General features: G+C 42.0%; 1 protein-coding gene across 1 annotated transcript in view; it reads left to right on the plus strand.

The window, feature by feature from the left end:
• b4galnt4a (beta-1,4-N-acetyl-galactosaminyl transferase 4a) overlaps nt 1-27,813 on the plus strand; it is a 437,447-nt gene that overhangs the window by 338,569 nt on the left and 71,065 nt on the right. The window contains exon 8 of the mRNA XM_031801738.1: nt 21,616-21,694. Coding sequence (XP_031657598.1) covers nt 21,616-21,694 — 79 coding nt within the window. The remainder of the gene's footprint in view (nt 1-21,615; nt 21,695-27,813) is intronic.

The following is a 27,813-nucleotide window of genomic DNA, read 5'->3' on the forward strand; positions in this document are numbered from 1 at the left end:
TAGAAGTGCATTCTTTGTAGCAATTCGACCATGAAGGCCTGATTCACGCAGTCTCTTCTGAACAGTTGATGTTGAGATGTCTGTTACGTGAACTCTGTGAAGCATTTATTTGGGCTGCAATTTCTGAGGCTGGTAACTCTAATGAACTTATCCTCTGCAGCAGAGGTAGCTCTGGGTCTTCCTTTTCTGTGGCGGTCCTCATGAGAGACAGTTTCATAACGCTTGATGTTTTTTGTGACTGCACATGAAGAAACTTTCAAAGTTCTTAATTTCCAGATTGTCTGGCCTTCATGTTTTCAGGTAATGATGGACTGTCGTTTCTCTCTGCTTATTTGAGCTGTTCTTGCCATAATATGGACTTGGTCATTTACCAAATGTACACCATCCCTACCTTGTCACAACACAACTGACTGGCTCAAACGCATTAAGAAGCAAAGAAATTCCACAAATTAACTTTTAACAAGGCACACCAGTTAATTGAAATGCATTCCAGGTGACTACCTCATGAAGCTGGATGAGAGAATACTTTGAAGAATCTCAAATATAAAATGTATTTTGATTTGTTTAACACTTTTTTAACACGTTTTTGGTTAGTACACAATTCCATGTGTTATTTAATTGTTTTGATGTCGCCACTATTATTCTACAAAGTAGAAATTAGTAAAAATAAAGAAACTCTTGAATGAGTAGGTGTCCAACATTTTGACTGGTACTGTACCTAAACTACATAAGCTAGAAGCACCTGCACAGAAGTGAAAAATGTGTACACTTACTGAGCAAACCATAATTTACAGCATCAAGTTATTAGATTGTACATGCCACATGAATGACTATGGTGGTGACAGGCTTCAGCGACAATTCCTCAAATTGTTAACAACCCCACGTGGAAGAGGTAGGATAGGCTCCTGTAGCTTTTCCCTGAAAATACACATACACACATTAGCTAATGTACAGAACTAAATGAAACCAAGAATCCAGATTCAACATGGTGATGTGTTATAATCGGGGCATGAAACACACTTTTTGGTCCGCTAGGCACTGTGGCAGGTACAGTTGATTAAACAATCTACCAGCCACTATACTGTATTTGTGACGCAGCAGCACACAAACGGGGGTGTATGACAGACATTACTAATTTAGAGTGGCATTTTACATTTAAAAAATAACACATTTTTTCATTAAAATTGTTTTTTTTGCAGATATGCCTTCTTGAACGTGAACTTTCATGTGCCTTTTTGAAAGATACAGCCATGGAGAACTGCAAAAGTGTTGCTACAGCTCTCAACAAGCATTGCACTCTGATTTTTACTTCAACATAGTGTGCATAAACAATAGCCTAAATCAGTGTTAATTTTGACACTTTAAAAAAATGTAGAATGTAACTTTGGCTAAAATATCATTAAGTCACATTTTTCTAATTTGAATAATGATGTAGTCTAGTTATTGTCAAAATTATGAAAACAGTGGGCCATTTTAGTAACTAAATTCCCTTTCATTTTAGTCACATCACATTTGTATTGCCTCATTAACCTATAGTTAACATAAACCACTGACTTCCATGTGCACAAACATACATAGCCTTGTCCTACCAACATATGTTTCTGTATAACATCCTATTCATTTCAAAACAGGAGAAATATGCCAAACAAAGTGTATAGTAATATACTGTATAAGAATGATCTGGCCATGTACATTCCTAATTCAGCTTACACAGTGCACGTTACATAGAAAACAATGAGACACACAAGCGCAGACAGCTAGAGAGAGGGACAGAGAGAGACAGACAGAGAGCAAGAGAGAGTACCACAATCACTAGATGGTTCTGCAAAGTATTATGGGTTGCACCTCTGTCACTCGGTCACTTCATTGCCATTGTTATCAACGTTCCACAGACACTGCGGCTACATTGATGTCCAAAAGTAGAACAGGGGCTAATGACTTTGAATGTGAGCTAATGACTGTTTCGCCCAGTGATGTAGTCAAGTCACTAAACCTCAAGTCTGAATCGAGTCCCAAGTCCCCTTTGCTCGAGTCCAAGGTCGAGTCTGAAGTCTGAGTCCCAGTGCTCAAAATAAAGTTATTTACCCAGTCAGATATAGTGCAATGGCAAGAGGAATTTTGTCAATAAATTGTTGGCTATCCCTTTTCCTTTCTTTCTCTGCCACCAAATGTTTGCATATAGGCTACTGGTAATGAATAGAGCTGACGTTATTCCTTATTCAACATGTCAGAGAGGCATGTTTGTTCGACATAGAATATTTCTATCTGAACGTTCCAAAACGTTGCATGCTGCTGAACGCACCCCAGGTTGTTAGCTATAGGTAGCTAATGAGTTAACAGGACTGAACAAGGTGTAGCCTGAACAAATAGTTAATGGTCCAGTCTGGAAGTAGCCTAGTTGTAGAATGGCCCACGGTAAGGGCTAGAATCATGACATTTTCTCTGATGAAAAGAGCCAAACACTTGGCTGTGTTGGCCATATAACCTGGCTATGAAATGTGGTGGGGAAAATGAGACTACAAAATCAAAGATGGCATACTTTTCTACACTTAAAACACATAGCTAGACTGTTGTTTTACTATTAAACTCAATGCTGCTATTGTTTTTAATTTCATAATGCAGCTTGTGTTTCTTAACCAGTCAAAAGGTAGCTAATTAGACAGCTGGTGGTGACTGGTTAGCCACGTGGAAGCAAGAGAGTCACCTGCGTGATGTGTATAATCTGAGGTGTAGCCTGAGCGGAGCCTGTCTGCCCACACTCATCGCTTGTTCCCCCATAGCTCACCAGCTGAAGTAGGCTGTGTGTTCCGGGTGTGGCGCGTCCTTGTCCAGTCAAATTAGTTGTCAGATTTTAGTCATCCAGATAATTTAATCTCATCTCATTTTAGTCAACTGAAATGAGAAATCATTTTTGCTGAGTTCGTTTTTTTCCTATTTAGTTAGTTATAGTCTCATCAATTGCCACTGAAAAATAGGTGTTTTCCAAATATTTTTGTCACTATTTTTGTTGATAAAATTTACATAGGCCTAATTGTGACGCTCAACGCACTGCAAGTCCTGCCTGTCAAAACTCCTCATTGGTTTTTAGGAGCATATACCCACGTAGGTGATTGAAAGATGAACTTACATCCACACTCCAGTCAGTTATAGTAATGCACTGTAAAGTTGGTTGCCAACCGCCATATAAAGTCCAAAGAAGAAAAAGAAGCCTGAAGGAAGGAGGAGAGATGAGGAGAAACATATTTGGTTTACCGTTTTATCTGTGGATTAATTGTCAGAGTAGAGGACCTTGTGCATTTCACGTAAAATAACAACCCAATGTTTATATCCCAGGACGAATTAGCTAGCAACCGCAAGGTAGCTAGCTAAATTGCCATACATGTTTAACGCTTTTCGACCTGTCCCCAAATGAATATAATTGGTCCAGAGTTTGTTTTGATATTTGCGTGTCCCGATCGTGTCTGGTGAGGGGGTACAAAATCAACATGCGCACGATGGCTCACGCAGGCACACACGCGTGAGCGGTTTGGTCAGCATGTTAGATCATCTCGTTAACAACATATCTTCAATGTGCTGACAAAAACAAACAAACATCTTAAACTCTGGTTAAGAGCATCTGCTAAATGACTCAAATGTAAATGTAAGCTATCCTGTTGTAGTCATGGCGACAGAGGACTCCAACAAATGGAAATATTGTAACTTGTTGAGGTTAGGGATATGTTCAGAATGACACGATGAAAATGTATTTATGAGATAAGATGATAATTAATAGCTTTTTACAAATTCTTTTTTAGTTTTTTGGCTATTTAGAAATGTATACGAGTAGCATTGTCAGTTGTAAATAATGTATATAGCCAAGAAACACAAGAACAAAATCTGGCTTTAGTAGACTTTCGATTAAATTAGACCAGCATTTATGCCTCTGCGCAGCGCTTCTAAAAGTTCATGTTCAACACTTGCCAGGCACTTTAGCTGCGCATTGCACAAGGTAGGATATATATTATAGTATTCGTAGTTCTTTGTATGATTAGCTACCAGCTGTGAAACAAAACAAAAGAAACACTTTGCTATAAATGTGGTCATTCTTGACTTGCTTTTGTTAGGGATATGTTGAGAATGACATGATGCAAATGCCATGGTATTTTCCTGCCATGGAAGAGTAGGACAATGAAAAAAATACCATGGTAGTATCATGTTTTTTTGCTCATTACCATGATATTTTCCTGCCAAGGTAGTGACCAAAAAAATATCATAGTACCATGGTATTGTTTTCATTGTCCTACTGTTCCATGGCAGGAAAATACCATGGTATTTGCATCATGTCATTCTCAACATATCCCTAACAAAAGCAAGTTACAATGAGTCCTCTATCGCCATGACTACGACAGGCTATGTAATATTCATATGTGTAAACATATTGAATTATAAATTGCATTTTACCGCCGTATCATACTGTGCTGTGATTGGTTAAGACCACCCAAATTGTTAGGTCATGGTCAGTTGATCATGGTTGGAGATACGTGAACATAAAAGTTATAGCTAGCTAATAACGAGCTACGTTAAGAAATATCCTGTAGTACTGCATTTTATTATTTTGTACAAAGCGTGCAAAACAAGACAGGCTAGCTTGACTGGAGCTAACGTTAGCCGACGTTAGCTTCTATGCTAATTTTTTATAAATGAATTAAACTATCAATTCAAAATGTCATAAAAAATTTCAACAATAATATCATTACACTCCACTTAACTTGGTGTTTCATATCCTCTGCTTTATAACTCGCTCACCGTAAAGATAAGGTTTAAAATAATTTGGCTATCATGAGTCTCCTTCTGCGGGCCGCATCAAAGCATAACACTCCTTGACCATAAATAAATCCTTACAAAATGCCAAAGACTAGGCTACCATATATCTCACATTCTCCCACATTTTTGTTTTTTGCAACAAAGGGAACCCAAACGTCATAGAAAAATAATGAAAATATCATTACACTCCTCTTAACTTGGTGTTTCATATCCTATTCTTTATAACTTGCTCACCATGATGATAAGGTTTAAAATAATTAGTTTATATGGTGCTTCTCTCTTCCGTTTTAAGTTGGCTCTCTCATTAGGTGTGCACAACTCCAGGATTTTTGCTCTGAAACAGCTGCATATAGCCTACACGTACACACTATCTCATTTCATTTTTACAAACTGTCCCCTATAATTCTTATACCGGAAGCCTTGATTGAAGGATTTTATTCTAGGCATGAAGATATTTCAACGTCATGTTTAGCCGATAATAGGTTACACTGATAACTGACTTGCCTAGTTAAATAAAGGTCAAATAAAAATAAAGATTTTAGTGATCCACAGTAAACATGCCTCCTAATAAAAATGCCTACCATCCTGCTGATTTGAGCTGCTGAACAGTATTTGCACTTGAGCGTTTATGAATGAGAAAGTGAACCAAAAGTTTACCTCAGTGTGGAGTCAAGGATGCCATCCTTTGTGAATTGTTGCCTTGAAATCAACAGCCAGGGTTTCATTAAATAAGCTATAGACACAATCATTTTTATTGCACATTTAGACATAATTAAACTTACACATTTGGGTCCAGTGCTCATCACAGTGCTCAGGCACCACTACAGCCTGGAGTTCGATCCAAGGCTGTGTCACAGCCTGCCGTAACTGGGAGCCCGATAGGACGGCGGACAATTGGTCCAGCACCGTCCGGGGAAAGGGAGTGTTTGGCCAGGGGGCTTTCCTTGGCTCATTGTGCTTTAGCGACTCATTATGGCAGGACCGGGAGCCTGCAAGCTGACTTTAGTCATCAGTCAAACGGTGTTTCCACCGACACATTTGGTGTGGCTGACTTCTGGAATACGCGACCAGTGTGATAAGAGGCCAGGCAAATCATGTTTTGGAGGCCATTGGAGAGTTGCAGTGAAGGTCATAATTCGGGGAGAAAATGGGATTAAAACATAAGCTTGTGGTCATACCACCCTGTCTGATCTTGCTAGCTAAGCAGGGTCAGGCCTGGTTAGTACTTGGATGGGAGACCATCTGGGAATAGCAGATGCTGTAAGCTCCATCACTATGAAAAATTTGTGTGTTCAGTCTTTGGTCTGATGAGTGTAGAATAGCTTAAGGTAGACTACTCATTGATAGCCCCTACTTTAGTGAACTTGCGAAACATTGCAAGCCAAGAAATTATGAGATATAGGCTATAGGCTATGAAATTCATGCTCAGAGAAGCACAGTGCAAAGATATATTTCTAAGATAGCTGCTGGGATGATGTAAATACAACTAGGTTGCGTAACAACTTCAATGGATATTCCAACCCTGAGCCTCCGCCTGCTCTGATCTTGCTGATCAAAAAAATGTTTTGTGTGCTGCTTAACCAATGACTGCAGTGTGTAGGGCTACAGTGGCAGTTCAGGAGGAGAGTCAAAGGTTTCTTCCATTCTGTTAAGTTTGAGAAGGAGAGCGCGAATAGGAGGACCGGAGGTCAACTTCGATAGCTTGCTACTACTATAGTTGATTTTATTAAAAATAATATGTTTCTTGCCCATGATGTATTTCTCAGAGTTATTGAGAGTTATTGACCTCACAATAAGCCAGATTCGAGTGACTTATACTGTGGTGCTGAAACTTGAAGCAGCAGCCTTGGAGCAATCAATCCACAATCAATCGGAAAGGAACCCTATTTCTTCCTATTTAAGAAATAAGAGGCAGGCTTACCTGTTTGACAGACGAAATTAGGCTATAGGCTGCTATATCCAGAGATTTGTCGGTCAGTTCCTCCACCCACCATGCCTACATTTTATTAACAAAAAAAAACAAATGCACAGCTCTACCCCTCGTTAGCTTAAGATTTTGAAGAAAATGAAACCAATTATATAAAGTGATCTATAAAAGCGCTTTGGTCCGCTATGCTTTATGCTAGAAACAATCTGTAATAAACCCGGGAAAGACATGACTCCGATGCACATGGGGATGTCATTGTTTCATGACATTCAGAGGCTGACTTTGCTTGGGAAATAATCCAATTCTGTAAAGTTGCATGAAATGTTAATAAAAAGCTAATACGATGACATATTCTTGCAATGCCTTTACTATTAAGGAGATCTTTCTACCCTTACTCTTGTCCACAATTGTCTGCGAACCCAGAACTTTCTGGGCCGCAGCCCTGTGCCCTATCAAAATCCCTGCGTTGCCTTGTAATGTTTACAGGATGAAGAACAGTTTCTAAAACTGCATATCTAAGGCTCTGGTCTGTCTAAGAAGTGAGGGTAAACAGTAGACCTATTTTCTGCTCTGTTTTAATTATTATTTTGTGTATAGGGGAGGATCACCTTTTTTTTTAAGCGTTCAGGGAGGGTTTAGGTCAAATATATTTTGCTGAAGGGAGGGTCCATTTTAATTTCAGAGTGGTCCGATTTTCTCCATGTTATCCTTATTATAAATAACTAACTCCTTTACTGACGAACTAGCATCATCAATAGTAGCATAATGCCTCTAACTTTATCAGAAACTCATATATACCCATAATGGTATATAAATCCTAGAGCCTGACTGATAAATTGGATGACCTCCCCGGAAATATTTGTATCTGTTTTTATTCAACAGATAAAGCACCGATATTATATACATAGACTGAACAAATAAATACGTGCTCGTTTGCGGTAATTTTTTTAATTTTTAAATTGTTTCCTGAAGAGAGTGGTCTATGTGCTACTCATTGACCATTACTCAGCCCTAAGTCACGACGTGAGAGAGGACGCATGGTGGTTTGATGGTGAGTAGCTTGCCACAGCCAGCGACAGCGTATTTGAATAAGTAAATAATCAAAAGTACACTTCACCAAGCAAGCAACCCTGTCCTCATCACATTCTCACGTAGTTAACGTTAGCTGGCTCACTAGCCAGCAAGGTAGTTAACCAAGCTAGCTAGCTGGCAATCTCAGTTATTTAAGTTTGAACACTGGGCTCATCCTTGAAACTAAAATAACACTGTTATTGTCTGAGCTTATTATGTTAGTTAGTTTTCCAAACTATGCAATCCCGCAAGACAGTTGGCACAGCTCTACCATTCAAGCCATGTGCTTGCATTAATGGCTAGTGTTGGCTAGTGTTAGAGTTGCGTCAATTCGAATCTGGTATCAGGATAAATATGACAATGAGTCACCGATTGTATGCTATGTATTTTTTATTAGCTAAGCAATAAGTGGTAAATGCAATTTTCGTATATGCGGGCTCTCTGTCCCACCTCGCAGGGCAAACCGAGAACTGACTTGTTCCTGACAAAGATATTATAATATACCCTGATGACAGTAGTAGTTCCTGCTTCCGACCCGGCCTGTCAGAGTAGAGACTGGGCGTGGTTTAGACTCACCCAGCCTATCGTTGATTGTTGTCGTACGAGCTGGTACCAGCCCCCGGGCGCTCCAGTTGATAGATGTAACTTGCTGTGTCGAGTATCTATGCGCTCATGCTCGATACCGTTATCTAACAAAAGACCGTTTGTTCTCGCAACACTACGTTCTGAATGTGCCCCCCCAACTCATTGCACAGTTCCTGTCTTCATGTTATTCTGTATTTTTCCATCATGAGAAAGGCCCATGGCCCTGAAACTGTTAACAATGTTTCAAGTCAGCTATGTTGCAAAACACATACATACATCCACACAAGCCAACAGCAGATAATATTCAATCACATATATGGTAACGGGCTATAGTGCATAACACAGAATCCTCATACTAGCTAGCTAGCTAGCTAAATTAGAACGTGTGTGACTAAACCCAGTGTGGCATTTTCCTGCATGAACGGTTTCAGTCATCAGCGCATGCCATTTGCAGTTGAAATATATATCCAATACATTTAGTTTTGAATAACAGTGTATTTTACATTATGGTTTCAGTAAGAAAACACTGCCGTAATGAACAGCTAGCGTATTCTATCATTGCAAGGTTGACAAAGTGGTTTATTTACATGACCTTTACTGTTGTAAAGCACTGTAGTGAATCTACTCAATATATATGCTGATGCTGACAGCTTGTGGTGATATTACGAACTGCACGTTACTGCATTTCAATGCATAGGTTGTTAACTTGCGAACAGAGCAGTTTCAGATTTACTTTGAGACAAAGTTGATTTAATTCAACCCTTCTTGGTTATTAGTGTGCTTGTGGTGCATCAGCACAAACACATCTGCATTCTTATTCACTGCCATAGATAGACAAATCTTTATGTAGTGAGCAGCATGTGTGTTTGCACTTGCCAATATGCATGAATCCACTAAATTCACACTAGCCTCCTTTACCCTCAGACCTATCTCTATCTATTCAAGGTAATTGGGTTCATGCAGAATTTGAATAAAGCTGTAGCCTGAAAGCCTGAATGAGGCTTTGAGTGAAACTCTGCTTTCCTCCCCTCAGGCATGTTACTGTAGCATCTGTTTAACAGAATGATGAGAAAGAGGTTAGCGGAGAACGAGGCTTCGCCGAGTGTATAAACTGTATAATTTGAAATGGAGATGACATTGAGGCAAAAGTGAAACACTGTGAAAGACTATAAAAACAGCCATGAATTATCTGATTGGAGCTTATGCATTTTAATATGATTGCAGCGCTGTCAGCTAAGGGTTTGGCTTAGAGGAGGGCAGGAACAATCAGAGGAGAGGATTCTGAACATTCTAAGATTATCTAAAGGGATATAGTTTTTCTTTAATGATCAGTGTAGGTTATTTTAAATGATTCAATGAAGATCCATGAAAGGTCATTACCGATACATACATGTCTCTCTCTAGCTCTCTTTCTCACTCCCTCTCTCTCTAACACATAAGCACACAAACACCCACCCGACACCTCCGCCGACAGCTCGAGGTCAGGAGGAATGGGGAAAATGTCATCCCCTTTCTGCAGTTCAACAGAAAGCCACTCCTCCTGGACCAAATGCCAGCTGTGACATCAAACACAACCTGGATCTGATCTCAGCCGTGCCTTTTTCCCCAACGCAAATGTCAAAGGTGACCGTCGGCCATTTTAATATCGATCAGCACCTCTCAGGGTGAAACAGTCATTGAGGGAGTCAATTCCCAACCCATGCATGCAGAACCACGTGCGCACGGAAAAAGGCATACACACACAAGCATACATGGAGGCACACACGCCCACAATTGACTCTGGTAAAATGTCTGTTTGATTTCTCGTTAGTGAGGGGGGTTTGTAGTAAGGTTATAGGAGAGTTGAGAGAGAGGAGACAAGGCAGGTGATCTATCACTAGAGCAGGCTCAGACAGGAGTTATGTGAAATGTCAGACAGTACCTGTGTGTGTGGGTGGCAGAGTGAGTCAGACACCTCAAAACCACCACCTCACCAAACATAGACAGGAAATGAAATGTTTCCTTGGAAAATAGAAAACCACTCTTTTCGCTGTTATTTAGGATAATCTATTACACACACGCACACAAACACAAACAGTTCAGAGTATGTTAATTTATCTAGGGGTGGCAGGTAGCCTAGTGGGTAGAGCATTGGACTAGGAACCGAAAGGTTGCTAGATCAAATCCCCGAGCCTACAAAGTAAAAATTCTGCCCCTGAACAAGGCAGTTACTCACTGTTCCTAGGCTGTCAAATCTGACACCAGCCTTAATGAGGTTTGTTTGTGTTGTGTTACGCTGGTGTTGTATATGTTCAAACCGGACACCAGTCATAAGTAGGAATGAGGTATGATTGCATTGTGTTACATTTGTATTGTATTGTTGCTGTATTCAAATAGGGCCCTATAATTTGGTGGTTTAGTTTCATGAGATTTCATTAATGTATATATTGTCACAGCATTGCAGAAACGTTTTATTCATGAGGGACTCCAGAGTGACCGTATACTGTATCTCACTGACACGCGCGCGCACACACACACACAGGCAAGACACACAGAGACAGACAGACAAATATGTTCAAAGACAAGAATGACGGGCATAGATGGGTTGGTTGTTCAGCAACAAAGCTGACACATGCACAACTATGGGTCAAAACAGACAGGGTTGGCTTGGATTGTTGACAACATGTAAACTATATTTCTCCTCTAATATTGAAAACATAAATATATATGCACAATGAGCACTTGCCTCTAAAATACCTTGTTACAGTTGTTGGTTAGCTACAGTAGTAGCTAGCGAATTATTCAGTCAAAACACCTCAAAGCAAGACATGATATCAAGAATATGATACAATTAGCTGAAAAGAGCCACCTACGATTCCCCACATGGCAGGTTTTTGTCATTGTTGCTTGCTAACTGGCCATCCAGATTTTCAACAATACCCAGCCCTCTGCCCCATTGAAGTGTGTGCATCGTTTTCGTAATGTTGTCAGCAATCCCATCTATATACACACATACACACAGTCACACCTTTCTCTCATACACACACACCTGCAGTGATGTATAAGATTCAGAGCCCTGGGCATCCAGGCCTGAGGAGACAGTCTGTTTGTGTACCAGAAGGCAACTTGGCAATGTCATCGTCCCCCTCCAATGAACGTCATTCTCTGTCCATGTGATTGCTTTTTACCAGGAACAGACAGACGTCTGCAAATGTTCACACACACGGGCAATGCCACTTGTATGTGTGCATGCATACACATGCACAAGCATGCACACGTACATACAGTGCCTTCAGAAAGTATTCATACCCCTAAACTTATTGTATATTTTGTGTTACAGCCTGAATTCATGTAATTTTTTCTCTCACCCATCTACACAGAATACCCCATAATGACAAAGTGGAAACATGTTTTTGGAACACAACTTTGCTACGACGCTCCAAATTGAGCACAGGCGCATCACATTTTCTTTGATCATCCTTGAGACGTCACTACAACTTGATAGAAGTCCACCTGTGGCCAGTTAAATTGTTTGGATGTGATTTCGAAAAGAAACACAGCTGTCTATATAAGGTGCGAGAGTGCATGCCAGAGCAAAAACTATACCATGAAGTCCAAGAAACTGTCCGTAGATCTCTCAGATTGTGATGAGGCATACAGCTGGGGAGGTGACCAAGAACCCAATTACCACTCTGACAGAACTACAAAGTTCCTTGACTGATATGGGAGAACCTGCCAGAAGAACACCAGTCTTTACAGTGAAGAGGAGACTCCGGGATGCAGGCATTCTAGGCAGTGTTCCTCTGTCCAGTGTCGGTGTTCTTTTGCCCATCTTAATCTCCGCCTTATCTCAGCTCACTGGTCACGATAACAACACCCAACCGTAGCACTCGCTCCATGTGTAACTCTGTGTTGTTGTTTGTGTCGCACTGCTTTGCTTTATCTTGAACAGGTCGCAGTTGTAAATGAGAACTTGTTCTCAACTAGCTTACCTGGTTAAATAAAGGTGAAATAAAAAAAATAAATCATGTTTAATAAAAAAAAATATTGGTCAGTCTGAGATATGGCTTTTTCTTTGCACGTCTGCCTAGAAGGCCAGCATTCCGGAGTTGCCTCTTCACTGTAGACCTTGAGACTGGTGTTTTGCAGTTACTATTTAATGAAGCTGCCAGTTGATGACTTGTGAGGCATCCGTTTCTTAAACTAGACACCTTAATGTACTTGTCCTCTTGCTCAGTTGTGCACCAGGGCCTCCCAATCCTCTTTCTCTTCTGGTTAGGGCCAGTTTGCGCTGTTTTGTGAAGGGAGTAGTACACAGCGTTGTATGAGATCTTCAGTTTCTTGGAAATTTCTCGAATGAAATAGTCTTAATTTCTCAGAACAAGAATAGACTGATGAGTTTCAGAAGAAAGTGCTTTGTTTCTGGCCATTTTGAGCTTGTAATCGAACCCACAAATGTTGATGCTCCAGACACTCAACTAGTCTAAAGAAGGCCAGTTGTATTGCTTATTTAATCAGAACAACAGTTTCCAGCTGAGCTAACATAATTGAAAAAGGGTTTTCTAATGATCAATTAGCCTTAAACTTCGATTGTGGTTGCTGATAATGGGCCTCTGTACGCCTATGTAGATAATCCATAAAAAATCTGATGTTTCCAGCTATAATAGTCATTTACAACATTAACAATGTCTACACTGTATTTCTGATCAATTTGAAGTTATTTTAATGGACAAAAAGTAGATTTTCTTTCAAAAACAAGGACATTTTAAGTGACCTTAAACTTTTGAATGATCGTGTATATTTGGGGGATTGGAAGTGACACACGCAATTACATTGATGGAAGCTACAATCTATCTGCAATATTAAAGTTGATCTACCCCCAAAAAATGACAAAATAATAATTTAATAGCAACATATGGCTCAGCCTGTAACACCTTAACCCGGTAGAGGGTCCGCGTAGCAGTGACACAAACTGGTGTCAGTGCGGATGCTGCCAGATCATGGCCAGGGATGATCAACTTTAATTGTGTGTGTTGTAGAAGGATGGCGGTGATACAGCACAAAGTCCCAGCGGATGGTAGGTGTATTACACCCAGTCAGACGTTTCTGTCTGTCTCGATGGTGATGTGTCACTTATTCTTATGAAGGACTTGGCAGATTTAAAAATAAAAAAAACTTTTCTTTCACCTTTATTTAACCAGGTAGGCTAGTTGAGAACAAGTTCTCATTTGCAATTGCGTCCTGGCCAAGATAAAGCAAAGCAGTTCGACACATACAACAACACACAGTTTCACATGGGATAAAAAATTATTATAATAATACATTATAAAAATCTATATACAGCATGTGCAAATAAGGTTGGATGAGAGAGGTAAGGCAATAAATAGGCCATGGTGGCGAAGTATATACAATATAGCACTTAAACACTGGAATGGTAGGGTGTGCAGAAGATGAATGTGAAAGTAGAGATACTGGGGTGCAAAGGAGCAAGATAAATAAATAAATACAGTATGGGAATGAAGTAGATTGGATGGGATGTTTACAGATGAGCTATGTACAGGTGCAGTGATCTGTGAGCTGCTTTGACAGCTGGTGCTTAAAGCTAGCTTCAGAGATTTTTGCAGTTTGTTCCAGTTACTGGCAGCAGAGAACTGGAAGGAGAGGTGGCTAAAGGAAGAATTGGCTTTGGGGGTGACCAGTGAGATATACCTGCTGGAGGGCGTGCTATGGGTGGGTGCTGCTATGGTGACGAGTGAGCTGAGATAAGGCGGGACTTTACCTAGCAGAGACTTGTAGATGACCTGGAGCCAGTGGGTTTGGTGACGGATATGAAGCGAGGGACAGCCAACGAGAGCACACAGGTCGCAGTGGTGGGTAGTGTATATGGGGCTTTGGTGACAAAATGGAGGCTATTTTGTAAATAACATCGCCAAAGTCAAGGATTAGTAGGATGGTCAGTTTTACGAGGGTAAGTTTGGCAGCATGAGTGAAGGATGCTTTGTTGCCAAATAGGAAGCCGATTCTAGATTTCATTTTGGATTGGAGATGTTTATTAATGTGAGTCTGGAAGGAGAGTTTACAGTCTAACCAGACAACTAGGTATTTGTAGTTGTCCACATAATCTAAGTCAGAACCGTCCAGAGTAGTGATGCTGGACGGGCGGGCAGGTGCGGGCAGCGAATGGTTGAAGAGCATGCATTTAGTTTTACTTGCTTTTAAGAGCTGTTGGAGGCCACGGAAAGTGTGCTGTATGGTAAAGAAACTCATCTGGAGGTTAGTTAACACAGTGTCCAAAGAAGGGCCAGATGTATACTGAATGGTGTTGTCTGTGTAGAGGTGGATCAAAGAATCACCAGCAGCGAGAGCGACATCCTTGATGTATACAGAGAAGAGAGTCGGCCCGAGAATTGAACCATGTGGCACTCCCATAGAGACTGCCAGAGGTCCGGACAACAGGCAGATGAGCTTACTCAACCAGTCAGCAGCCGGTAAACCAGTTAATGACAACCAATAATGATGAGGTTAATGTAAGAACTAGAGTAATTACTATCACTACCGATGGTAAAGTTCTTACATTTTGATTATACGACCGGGGCTCGAATTGAAGCCTGGAAAATGTAACTTCATAAATACAGTGAGATTTTGTTTCTATGGTGGATTAAAGTACTATCAATGTAATTTATGTTTTTTACTTTGCAGAGCAGACTGGCTGCTTACCGCCAGTTCACTCTATGAGCACAAGGGAGACTTGGAAGAGGTGTACGACGCATCATCCCTTCGTGTGTGTTCTCTTCTATTAGGCTCGCATACCCAGATTCAAGTGGCATCTACATAGGGTTTGAGCCACAGGAGATTAGTGGCACCTTAATTGGAGAGGACGGGCTGGTGGTAAAGGCTGGAGTGGAATTGGTCGAATGGTTTCAAATAGATCAAACTATTTTGGTTTCCATGTGTTTGATGCCATTTCATTTGCTCTGTTCCTTCCTTTATTATGAGCAGTCCTCCCCTCAGCAGCCTCCACTGCTTTGAGCATTAATACAACAAGTCAAGTCAATTGGATCTAGCCTCTACTACCAAATACAATGACTATACATGGAGTTTGTTTTACCTCCCGAGTGGTGCAGTGGTCTAAGCTCTATAACATCTGGCTGTGATTGGAAGTCCCATAGAGGGTGCACAATTGGCCTGGCATTTTCCGGGTTTGGCTGGGGTAGGCCGTCATTGTAAATAAGAATCTGTTCTTAACTGACTTGCTTAGTTAAATTAAGGTTACATTTAAAAAACAAAATTGTGCATTATGTAAAATAGACTGTAGATAGAATAGATTGTTGCTAGACAATCTTACCTGCTCAAATTATTAATAACATTCCCATACATTTTGTATATTATAATTCTAAAATATTATACGTTCGCTTAGTCGACTATAACAACAGGTTCAAGTGTAACCAGAGAAACTAGCTTGGAAGATAAAACTACTTTGAACATGCACCACTGGCCTGGTTGCTAGAGTGGTTACTTCATCTAGCTTAGGCTACCATCTAGTGGAAAACAATGGTAACTACACTGAGCAGCTAGTTGAAGATCTTAAGACACTCAAGTTGTCACTTTGTTTGACAAAAAGCATACATTGCAAAGGTAAGTAGTGCAGAAATGCGGTCAGATATTCAGCAGGAGGCAGAAGGTTTGGGTGCATAAGTGTTGATATTTATTTACAGTCTTCAAGTAGTGGTATCCAGTAAAGATATTTACAAAGACAAACTGGATTAATAGACTTACCGGTGATAAAAAAAACTTTAAAAAACTGAGCCTCAAGCAGGCTTGCCCTGTTGTTACCTTAGCTAGCTAGACAGGTTGGGGCTCACCAGGCTAAAGCAGCCTCCCCAGTCAATTTTCCAAAACAGGGCCATCCTGGAACATACCATAAATTATTATAACACTCAACACTGGCAATTACACACACATGTAATTATGTAAAAGTACCACATAACATAATAGCGATCAAGACTTCTATACTGTGATTCCCTCTGTGGATGGGTGTATCTTTGGATTCGGACTTGAATGGCCTGCTCCTTCTCCATTTTCTGAACCCTAGCCGGCTCCCCCAAGGTGACTGCTTTTCTTTATCTTCAGGCACTCAGGAGGGTCTGCTGGGATGGTCCTACAACAAGATAGCAGATGAGCTCCCATCTAACCGACCTTCCCCATCCATACTGTTGAACAGTGGGCTATGTGCATACTATATAATATGTGATGGCTGTTTAATGATATTATGGATATTGCCAACTTCCACTTTTTATCTTTGTGGGTCATTGTGATGCATAACACATGTATCTAAGGTGGAACTAACAAAACCAGGTAGCTAGCTAGTAACACTTGTTGACAGCTAATGTTACTGGCTAACATTAGCCGCTGCAGGCTAAAACAAATCTATGTCAGCATAACTAGCTAAGTTTACCTTCACTGACTCGCACCGCATCCTCCGTTCATTCCTTGACACTGAAGTCACTGATGCTGTCGATGATGGTCGGTCCTTAACCCTCGAAGTTGAAGATGTAGGGGAAAATGGAGGGTTTCAATGTGTAACTTATTTCCATTCAGAAACTCCCGCTTGCGACATCAAAAGTGCCCTTCGAAATGAAGTCTTCCTCTGCGAAGTGCTTGCTGCAAACCCTGCCTTGAGCTGGCACATCCTTCAGGACCTGGAGCCACTTTTTCCCATCATTGTGGGTCCCTGTGTAGCCGATGGTTGTTTACACAAGGATTGTTTTTGTAGCAATTAGTACAGCCTGGAACTACAGTTCACTTTTGAATTACTTGTTGCAATCTTCGTTGTGCGCTGCTCATTCTTCTATTCACTCTCCGCGGTCACACAAGGGGGGTGCCACTGAGAAATTCGTGGCCTGTTATTTTATCCAAAACTCAATACCACAGACAATTTGGTCACTCCTACCAATGATGCTTTAGTGTCAGTCATTACTATGGCAATTTAAGATGGGGCTGACCATAGGTCAATAGAATAATAGTATTAAGAGCTAATGATGTGTAGCAGCCAGTACCGGGGCGATCCTCTCTGTCTCACCCAGCATATTTTGGCCAAATAGATGAGATGTGTTTTTGATTAGTCTCATCACAAGGTGGGGCCAGTATGTTTGCATCTGCCTGTGTGTGTTTTAGTGAGCATACTGTTTATTGGGACTACGCACAGGACAATATCAGGGCTCACGATTGGCACTGCGGTCTAAGGCACTGCATCTCAGTACTAGCCGGAAAGTAGAGCATTGCAGAAGTCTAACCTAGAAGTGACAAAAGCATGGATACATTTTTCAACATTTTTGGACAGAAAGTTTCAGATTTTTGAAATGTTACGTAGATGGAAAAAAGCTGTCATTGAAACAGTCTTGATATGTTCGTCAAAAGAGTGATCAGGGTCCAGATTAACGCCAAGGTCCTTCAGTTTTATTTGCGACGACTGTACAACCATCAAGATTAATTGTCAGATTCAACAGAAGATCTCTTTGTTTCTTAGGAACTAGATAGAACAAGCATCTCTGTTTTGTCCGAGTTTAAAAGTAGAACATTTGCCACAATCCACTTCCTTATGTCTGAAACACAGGCTTCCAGCGAGGGCAATTTTGGGGCTTTACCATGTTTCATCGAAATGTACAGCTGCGTGTCATCCGCATAGCAGTGAAAGTTAACATTATGTTTCTGAATATATAAAATGTAAAAATATATAGTGAAAAAAATAGTGGCCTTAAAACAGAGCCTTGAGGAACACCGAAATTTACACTTGATTTGTCAGAGGACAAACCTTCCACAGAGACAAACTGATATCTTTCCGACAGATAAGATCTAAACCAGGCCAGAACTTGTCCGTGTAGACCAAATTTGGTTTTCCAATCTGTCCAAAAGAATGTGGTGATCGATGGTATCAAAGCAGTCTAGGAGCACGAGGACAGATGCAGAGCCTCGGTCTGACGCCATTAAAAGATAATTTTCCACCTTCACACGTGCAGTCTCAGTGCTATGATGGGGTCTAAAACCAGACTGAAGCGTTTTGTATATATTGTTTGTCTTCAGGTAAGGCAGTGAGTTGCTGGACAACAGCTTTTTCTAAAATGTTTGAGAGGAATGGGAGATTCGATATATCCAATTTAGTTTTAATATTTTCTCGGTCAAGGTTTGGCTTTTTCAAGAGAGGCTTTATTACTGCCACTTTTAGTGAGTTTGGTACACATCCGGTGGATAGAGAGCCGTTTATTATGTTCAACATAGGAGGGCCAAGCACTGGAAGCAGCTCTTTCAGTAGTTTAGTTGGAATAGGGTCCAGTATGCAGCTTGAAGGTTTAGAGGCCATGATTATTTTCATCAGTGTCAAGAGATATCGTACTATATTCTTGAGTGTCTCCCTTGATCCTTGGTCCTGGCAGAGTTGTGCAGACTCAGGACAACTGAGCTTTGGAGGACTACGCAGATTTAAAGAGGAGTCCATAATTTGCTTTCTAATGATCATGATCTTTTCCTCAAAGAAGTTCATGAATTTATCACTGCTGAAGTGAAAGCCATCCTCTCTTGGGGAATGCTGCTGTTTAGTTAGCTTTGCGACAGTATCAAAAATGCATGTTGGATGGTTCTTATTTTCCTCAATGAAGTTGGAAAAATAGGATGATCGAGCAGGGCTCTACGATACTGCACGGTACTGTCTTTCCAAGCTTGTCGGAACACTTCTATTTTGGCGTAGCTCCATTTCCGTTCCAGTTTTCTGGAAGCTTGCTTCATAACTCGGGTATTTCCTGTATACCAGGGAGCTAGTTTCTTATGACAAATGTTTTTGTTTTTAGGGGTGCGTCTGCATCTAGGGTATTGCGCAAGGTTAAATTGGGTTCCTCAGTTAGGTGGTTAACTTATTTTTGTACTTGGGTAGGCGGGGGGGGGGGGGGGGCTGGAAGGGCATCTAGGAATCTTTGAGTTGTCCTAGAATTTATAGCACGGCTTCTGATGATCCTTGGTTGGGGTCTGAGCAGATTATTTCTTGCGATTGCAAATGTAATAAAATGGTGGTCTGATAGTCCAGGATTATGAGGAAAAACATTAAGATTCACAACATTTATTTCACGGGACAAAACTAGGTCTAGAGTATGACTGAGGCAGTGAGTAGATCCGGAGACATGTTGTATAAAACCCACTGAGTCGATGATGGCTCCGAAAGCCTTTTGGAGTGGGTCTGTGGACTTTTCCATGTGAATATTAAAGTCACCAAATTTTTTTATATTATCTGCCATGACTACAAGGTCTGATAAGAATTCAGGGAACTCAGTGAGGAATGCTGTATATGACCCAGGAGGCCTGTAAACAGTAGCTATAAAAAGTGATTGAGTAGGCTGCATAGATTTCATGACTTGAAACTCAAAAGATGAAAACGTTTTTTTTTTTTTTTGTAAATTGAAATTTGCTATCGTAAATACTAGCAACACCTCCGCCTTTGCGGGATGCATGGTGGATATGGTCGCTAGTGTAACCAGGAGGTGAGGCCTCATTTATCACAGGAAATTCATCAGGCTTAAGCCATGTTTCAGTCAGGCCAAACACATCAAGATTATGATCAGTGATTAGTTCATTGACTATAACTGCCTTGGAAGTGAGGGATTTAACATTAAGTAGCCCTATTTTGAGATGTGCGGTAACACAATCTCTTTCAATAATGGCAGGAATGGAAGAGGTCTTTATTCCAGTGAGATTGCTAGAGCGAACACAGCAATGTTTAGTTTTGCCCAACCTAGGTCGAGGCACAGACATGGTCTCAATGGGGATAGCTGAGCTGACTACACTGACTGTGCTAGTGGCAGACTCCACTAAGCTGGCAGGCTGGCTAACAGCCTGGTGCCTGGCCTGCACCTTATCTCAATGTGGAGCTTGGGGAGTTAGAACCCTGTCTATGTTCGTAGATAAGAAGAGAGCACCCCTCCAGCTAGGATGGAGTCCGTCACTCCTCAACAGGCCAGGCTTGGTCCTGTTTGTGGGTGAGTCCCAGAAAGAGGGCCAATTATCTACAAATTCTATCTTTTGGGAGGGGCAGAAAACAGTTTTCAACCAGTGATAGAGTTGTGAGACTCTGCTGTGGAACTCATCACTCCCCCTAACTGGGAGGGGGCCAGAGGCAAATACTCGATGCCGACACATCTTTCTAGCTGATTTACACGCTGAAGCTATGTTGCGCTTGGTGACCTCTGACTGTTTCATCCTAACATCGTTGGTGCTGACGTGGATAACAATATCACTACATTCTCTACACTCGCCAGTTTGGCTTTAGCCAGCACCATCTTCAGATTAGCCTTAACGTCGGTAGCTCTGCCCCCTGGTAAACAGTGTATGATCGCTGGATGATTCATTTTAAGTCTAATACTGCGGGTAATGTAGTCGCCAATGACTAGGGTTTTCAATTTGTCAGAGCTAATGGTGGGAGGCGTCGGCATCTCAGACCCCGCAAAAGGAGGAGTAGAGACAAGAGAAGGCTCAGCCTCTGACTCCGACTCGCTGCTTAATGGGGAGAACTAGTTGAAAGTTTCTGTCAGCTGAATGAGCGACACTGGTTGAGCATTCCTAAAGCATTTCCTTCCAGAAACCATGAGAAAATTGTCCAACTGCGGGGACTGTGCGAGGGGATTTATACTACTGTATGTACTTACTAGTTGCACAGATGCTGCCTTGCCTAACGATTGCGTCTGAAACTGGGCTTGTACCACAGCTATCCTCTTCATAAGGCGATCGTTCTCCTGTATATTATGAGTACAGCTACTGCAATTAGAAGGCATCATGTTAATGTTACTACTTAGCTTTGGCTGGTGGAGGTCCTGACGAACCACGTCCAGATAAAGCGTCCGGTGTGAAAAAGTTGAATGAAAAAATTCAAGCAAGGGAAAAAAAATATATATAAACGGTAATTAAAAAGTAAAAACAGCCAAATTGGCAGGTAACAAAGTAAGGTTAGCAAACAAAACGCACAGCAGCACGCAAACAAGTCCACAAGTTGTGACCGGAAATTCTAAGTGTATGTAAACCTCCGACTTGACTTGTAAGTAGTCTTGGGTTCCTCAGCATTAACATTCACTGTAGCCTCAATTTCCAGCTTTCCAGCTCAATCTCCTCGCATCTCATGAGGTGGAAAAATAACATCTGGCAAATGTTTTAAATCCTAATTGTAATGTAACATTTTCTCCCTCTCCCCTCTCGCTCTCTCTACCTCTCTCTAGCCTTATCTCATCCAGACGGTACTACTTTGAGATCCTTCACAAGCAGGATGACAAGGGATCAGACCACGTGGAGGTTGGGGTAAGTCCATACAACTTTATTAATTTATGGGGGGCTAGGCTACTAGCTGAAGTTGTACGAAACTACTGAACTAGACCCTGTGTAAGTGCTCTCTAAACTCACTCAATACTGGGTCTCTGTCCCTCTCTCTCACCCTTCCCCCTCCCTCTCTCTCTTGCTGTCTATTTCAATTTCAATTTAAGGGCTTTATTGGCATATGAAACATATGTTAACATTGCCAAAGCAAGTGAAGTAGATAATAAACTAAATCCCTTCCCACTGCATGCAGACAGGTGGGCAGGGTACAGGGAGGGAACAGGCTGTGTTTGAAGTGGAGGAATGCTGAGAGAGCGAGAGACAGAGAGATGCTCATGTCATACGGTCACATCTTGTTGTTGTTGCCTCGGTCTGGAGCCAAGTTGAGTTGCTTATTCACTCCTGAGTTCACTAATATTCCATCTAATATTTCTGGAAAATTTGGGAAAGTTACCAGAATTTTGCAACCCTAGTTAGGACTTTTGAGTATAACTATTGCATCTGTCCCTCTCTCTCCTGGAGAGAGCTAACTTAAGGGTAAAGTTTCAGAAAGTACTCCACACACCTGGTGTGTGTGTGTGTGTGTGTGTGTGTGTGTGTGTGTGTGTGTGTGTGTGTGTGTGTGTGTGTGTGTGTGTGTGTGTGTGTGTGTGTGTGTGTGTGTGTGTGTGTGTGTGTGTGTGTGTGTGTGTGTGTGTGTGTGTGTGTGTGTGTGTGTGTGTGCGCGCGCGTGCGTGCGTGACTGGGTAAGCTGGGCTCTTGATAATACATGGTGTGATGTGTTGTCTCTGAAAATGTGCTTTATTATCTCACATTGGATTCCTTTTTCCCCCCAAACTATCCAGAGGGACTATCCCTGCCACTCTTCATCTCCCTCTCTCTACATACATATACTGTATAGATGTGTCTCTCTCTCTTCTCTCATCTCCCACCCTCACCCTCTCTCCTACTCTATCTCTCTATTTCATGCCTCCTCTCTCTCTCCCTCACACCCTCTCTCTCTCTCTTACCATTCCTATACAGTAACACTGTCTGTCTATTCTGGGATGCTCCACTGCCTACTTCCAGACACATAGACCTAAGTGGGCTGTATTGTCAAGTCAAATCAAATGTATTCGTCACATGCTTTGTAAACAAAAGGTATAGATTAACATTGACATGCTTACTTACGGGTCATTTTCCAACTAACGATGTATAGTCAAAGATAAAGATAACAAATACAATAAAACACAAATAGTGACAAGGAATAAATACACAGTGAATAATGAATATAAAATAATCTGTAAAAATATCATGGCTATATACAGGGAGTACCAGTACCGAGTTGATGTGCAGGTATAGGAGGTAATTGAGGTAGCTACAGTGCATCTAGAAGATACAGTGCATTCGTAAAGTATTCAGACCCCTTCCCTTTCTACATTATGTTAAGTTACAGCCTTATTCTAAAATGGATTTAATAAAAACATGTTCTCATCAATCTACACACAATACCCCTTAATAACAAAACGAAAACAGGTTTTTATACATTTTTGCAAATGTATTAAAATTTAAAACAGAAGTACCTTATTTATATAAGTATTAAGTTCCCTTTACTGTGAGACTTGAAATAGAGCTCAGGTGAATACTGTTTCCATTCATCATCCTTGAGATGTTTCTACAACTGGATTGGAGACCACCTGTGGCAAATTCAATTGATTGGACATGATTTGGAAAGCCACACTCCTGTTTATATAAGGTCCCACAGTTGACAGTGCATGCCAAAGCAAAAATCAAGCCATGAGGTCGAAGGAATTGTCAGTAGACAGAGAGAGGTTTGTGTCGAGGCACAGATCTGGGGAAGGGTAGCAAAACATTTCTGCAGCATTGAAGGTCTAAGAACACAGTGGACTCCATCATTCTTAAATGGAAGTAGTTTGGAACCACCAAGACTCTTCCTAGAGCTGGCCAAACTGAGCAATCGGGAGAGAAGGGCCTTGGTCTGTCAGCTCTGTCAGAGCTCCAGAGTTTCTCTGTGGAGATGAGAGAACATTCCAGAAGGACAACCATCTCTGCAGCACTCCACCAATCAGGCCTTTATGGTAGAGTGGAAACATGGCACCGTCCCTGTGGTAATTCATGGTGGTGGTAGCATCATCCTGTGGTGATGTTTTTCAGCGGCAGGGACTGGGAGACTAGTCAGGATCAAGGAAAGATGTACAGAGCAAAGTACAGTTAGATCCTTAATGTAAACCTGCTCCAGAGAACTCAGGACTCAGACTGGGGCGAAGGTTCACCTTCCAACAGGACAACTACCCTACGCACACTGCCAAGACAACGCAGCAGTGGCTTCAGGACAAGTCTCTGAATTTCCTTGAGTGGCCCAGCCAGAGCCCAGACTTGAACCGGATCAAACATCTCTTGCAGTGGCTATTTTAGCATGTCATTCTTGGTGGGGCAAAAAAAGAAAGTGGGATACATGCCAGCAAAGCCACTACACAACACCATACAATATATTAATTGCACTATAATGGTGACAAACAGTGCACACAAAATGTTAGGGCCTACATAAAGTCATCCCAACATCTTACCACTGCTATACCTAGCTTAAGTGGAGCCTTGTCAGCCTCATTTACCGTCTTTTAAAAACATAGCTGATACGTCTGACTTGCTTAAACAAATGTGGTTTCTCATGAGATGTACAAACTATGGCATAAGGGGAAGACAAGCGGATAAGAGGCAATCCATAATTTTGATTAAGACATTAATTAGCAAGCCAGACTGGACATTGTCAATATAACTATTTGTTTAGCACTTTTGAAATGTACAGCGACAGAATTCAGAACATGGGCCGTTCTCACAGTGTTCTGCCTGTGAAAATAGCTGTGCAGCGACGCTCCCCATCCAACCTGACAGAGCTTGAGAGGATCTGCAGAGAAGCATGGGAGAAACTCCCCAAATACAGGTGTGCCAAGCTTGTCGCATCATACCCAAGAAGACTCAAGGCTGTAATCGCTGCCAAAGGTGTTTCAACAAAGTATTGAGTAAAGCCTCTGAATCCTTACATTTTGTATTTTTAATACACTGTATTTTTAAACACTGAAGCCCCTCAGGGGTGTGTGCATGACTGCAACACCATCATTAAGTTTGCAGATGAGACAACAGTGGTAGGCCTGATCACCAACAATGACAAGACAACCTATGGGAAGGAGGTCAGAGACCTGGCCAGTTGGTGCCAGAATAACAACCTATCCCTCAACGTAACCAAGACTAAGGAGATGATTGTGGACTACAGGAAAAGGAGGACCGAGCACGCCCCCATTCTCATCGACGGGGCAGTAGTGGAGCAGGTTGAGAGCTTCAAGCTCCTTGGTGTCTACATCACCAACAAACTAGAATGGTCCAAACATACCAAGACAGTCGTGAAGAGGGCACAACAAAGCCTATTCCCCTCAGGAAACTAAAAAGATTTGGCATGGGTCCTCAGATCCTCAAAAGGTTCCACAGCTGCAACATCCTGACTGCTTTTATCACTGCCTGGTATGGGAACTGCTCGGCCTCCGACCGCAAGGCACTACAGAGGGTAGTGCGTACGGCCCAGTACATCACTGGGGCTATGCTGCCTGCCATCTAGGACCTCTAAACCAGGCGGTGTCAGAGGAAGGCCCTAAAAATGGTCAAAGACCCCAGCCACCCTAGTCATAAACTGTTCTCTCTACTACTGCTGCTGCATGGCAAGTGGTACTGGAGTGCCAAGTCTAGGACCAAAGCCACACTGCTTCTTAACACAGCGCATATCCAACCCGGAAGCCAGCCGCACCAATGTGTCGGAGGAAACACCGTGCACCTGGCGACCTTGTGCACGATGAAACAAGGATATCCCTACCGGCCAAGCCCTCCCTAACCCGGACGACGCTAGGCCAATTGTGCATCGCCCCACGGACCTCCCGGTCGCAGCCTGTTACGACAGAGCCTGGGCGGGAACCCAGTGTCTCTGGTGGGTCTCTGGTGGCACAGCTGGCGCAGCAGTACAGCGCCCTCAACCACTGCGCCACCCGGGAGGCCCTTAAGTATAACTTTTGACTGACGCCTTAAATGAGAGACTGGCAAGAACAGCGGGAACATTTCCCTAGTCAGCGCAATTATTGGTGCAATGCACCTTCAGTGTTGCTCTATGCTACCCAGTGGGGTGAGATGTACTACTCCCCTTCCCCCTACATCCTCCTCCCCCATTCCCCCTCCTCCCTTACCCATGGGATAGGTCAGTCTTCTGTGCGCGGCTATCCCGTGCCCCCTGCCCTCGTTCCTTGAACTTCGCGCGCCCACCGCTGTTTCAGTGGATACAGCTGGAGAACTGCAAGGCAATCCCATTGTGCGTCACTCGGGAGCCATGACCAATATGGCCAATATATATTGTCCTGCTAATAACAGGGTTAATAATATATCTGTGACCATATCCACGGGGCTTTTTTATCATTCTAAATTTATTATAATAATAATAGCTCTGTTTACAATATAGCAATATTTTGGAGATTATTTCGTTTTCAAATAATGTAAAATAAGCGAGAAAAGGCCATTCTTGAACATGGGGTGAGATATTGTTACTAATTTGTAAATAAAGCCAGTTTGTTATTTTGAATTATTTATTTATGTTTTTAGAGGGAGAGAAACCAAAAACCTACAGTCATCTCATCGGTCTCCCAGTTGAGGATGGCTAAGGTTTTGAACCAGCATCTGTGCCAACACAGTTGCACTGTGATGCAGTGTTTTAGACCACTACACCATTCAGGTACTGTACAACATGACTGGTCGGGAGTAGACTACACTACAGTAAGAACACATTTCCTTTAGAATAAAAACCTTAGTTTTAGTAAGTAATACTGAAGTCGTGCACAATTATCAGTTTCTATTTAGGTTTATGTCACCCATTCATTGTCACTATGAGGCAGTAGCTATCCAAAAGCATAATCAGCTCTCTAACTCCCCCTTGCGCTGGTCTGGAGCAATGAAGTAGTGACGCAGGGTACCGTACTAAACCACAAATTACCTCTAAATCCCGAATCTACATAAAGTTCTTCATACATGAGTTGTCATGCAGTCAATATGCTGTTCTGTCCTTGTGTGCAAAGTCAAATGGCACGGACAAATCAATACGAAAATAGATATGTTCTTTCAGCAAAACTTTTAGTGGAGCATCCACTGTATCTAGGTAGGCTAACAGAGGCTGCAGTGCATGTGTTTTCTCAGTAGCAGCCTGCCTACCTGTTGGCTCTTGGTCATTGTAGCCTATCCTTCTCCTTTAACTTTTAATTTTGTCATTTTAATTCCATCTTCCATTGATTAGATATCTCATAACTTTTGCCTCACATGGAGCGAGGCTCTGACTGTTACTATTGCTGCTTTAATGACTTATGATTGGCCAACATCGAGCTACATGCGCCACGCTCCACTCTTGTGAAAAGCAAGAGCTGAAGTCGCAGACGGATCTGTAGTCAGTTAAAATTATAAATACCCGAGATCCATGACAATCATATCAGATCCGATCCAGACCCGTGAAATTATTTAGAATTCTTGATCTGGACACACTTGGGTACCGGATTGGGTCTCAGGTATTCGGGTACAGGTGGATCCATGAAGACCTCTAACCAGGACGCGTACTCAGAGCACGCGCTGACCAGTTGGCCAGTGTCTTCACTGACATTTTTAACCTATCCCTGACCCGGCCTGTAATAAATACCAACTTGTTTCAAGCAGACCATAGTCCCTGTGCCCAAAGAATGCCAAGGTAACCTGACTAAATTATTATTGCCCCGTAGCACGCACATCTATAGCCATGAAATGTTTTGAAAGGCTAGTCATGGCCTACATCAACACCATCATCCCAGACACCCTTGACCCACTAAAATTTGCATACCGCCCTAACAGATCCACAGATGATGCAATCTCTATTGTGCTCCACACTGCCCTCACCCACCTTGACAAAAGGAATACCTATGCAAAAATGCTATTCATTGACTACAGATCAGCATTCAACACCATCGTCCCCTCCTAGCTTATCACCAAGCTCAGGGGCTGTAGTGGAGCTCGTTGAGAGCTTCAAGTTCCTTGGTGTCCACATCACTAAGGAA

The sequence above is a fragment of the Oncorhynchus kisutch genome, linkage group LG22 (assembly GCF_002021735.2).
Source record: "Oncorhynchus kisutch isolate 150728-3 linkage group LG22, Okis_V2, whole genome shotgun sequence".
Classification (NCBI taxonomy): domain Eukaryota; kingdom Metazoa; phylum Chordata; class Actinopteri; order Salmoniformes; family Salmonidae; genus Oncorhynchus; species Oncorhynchus kisutch.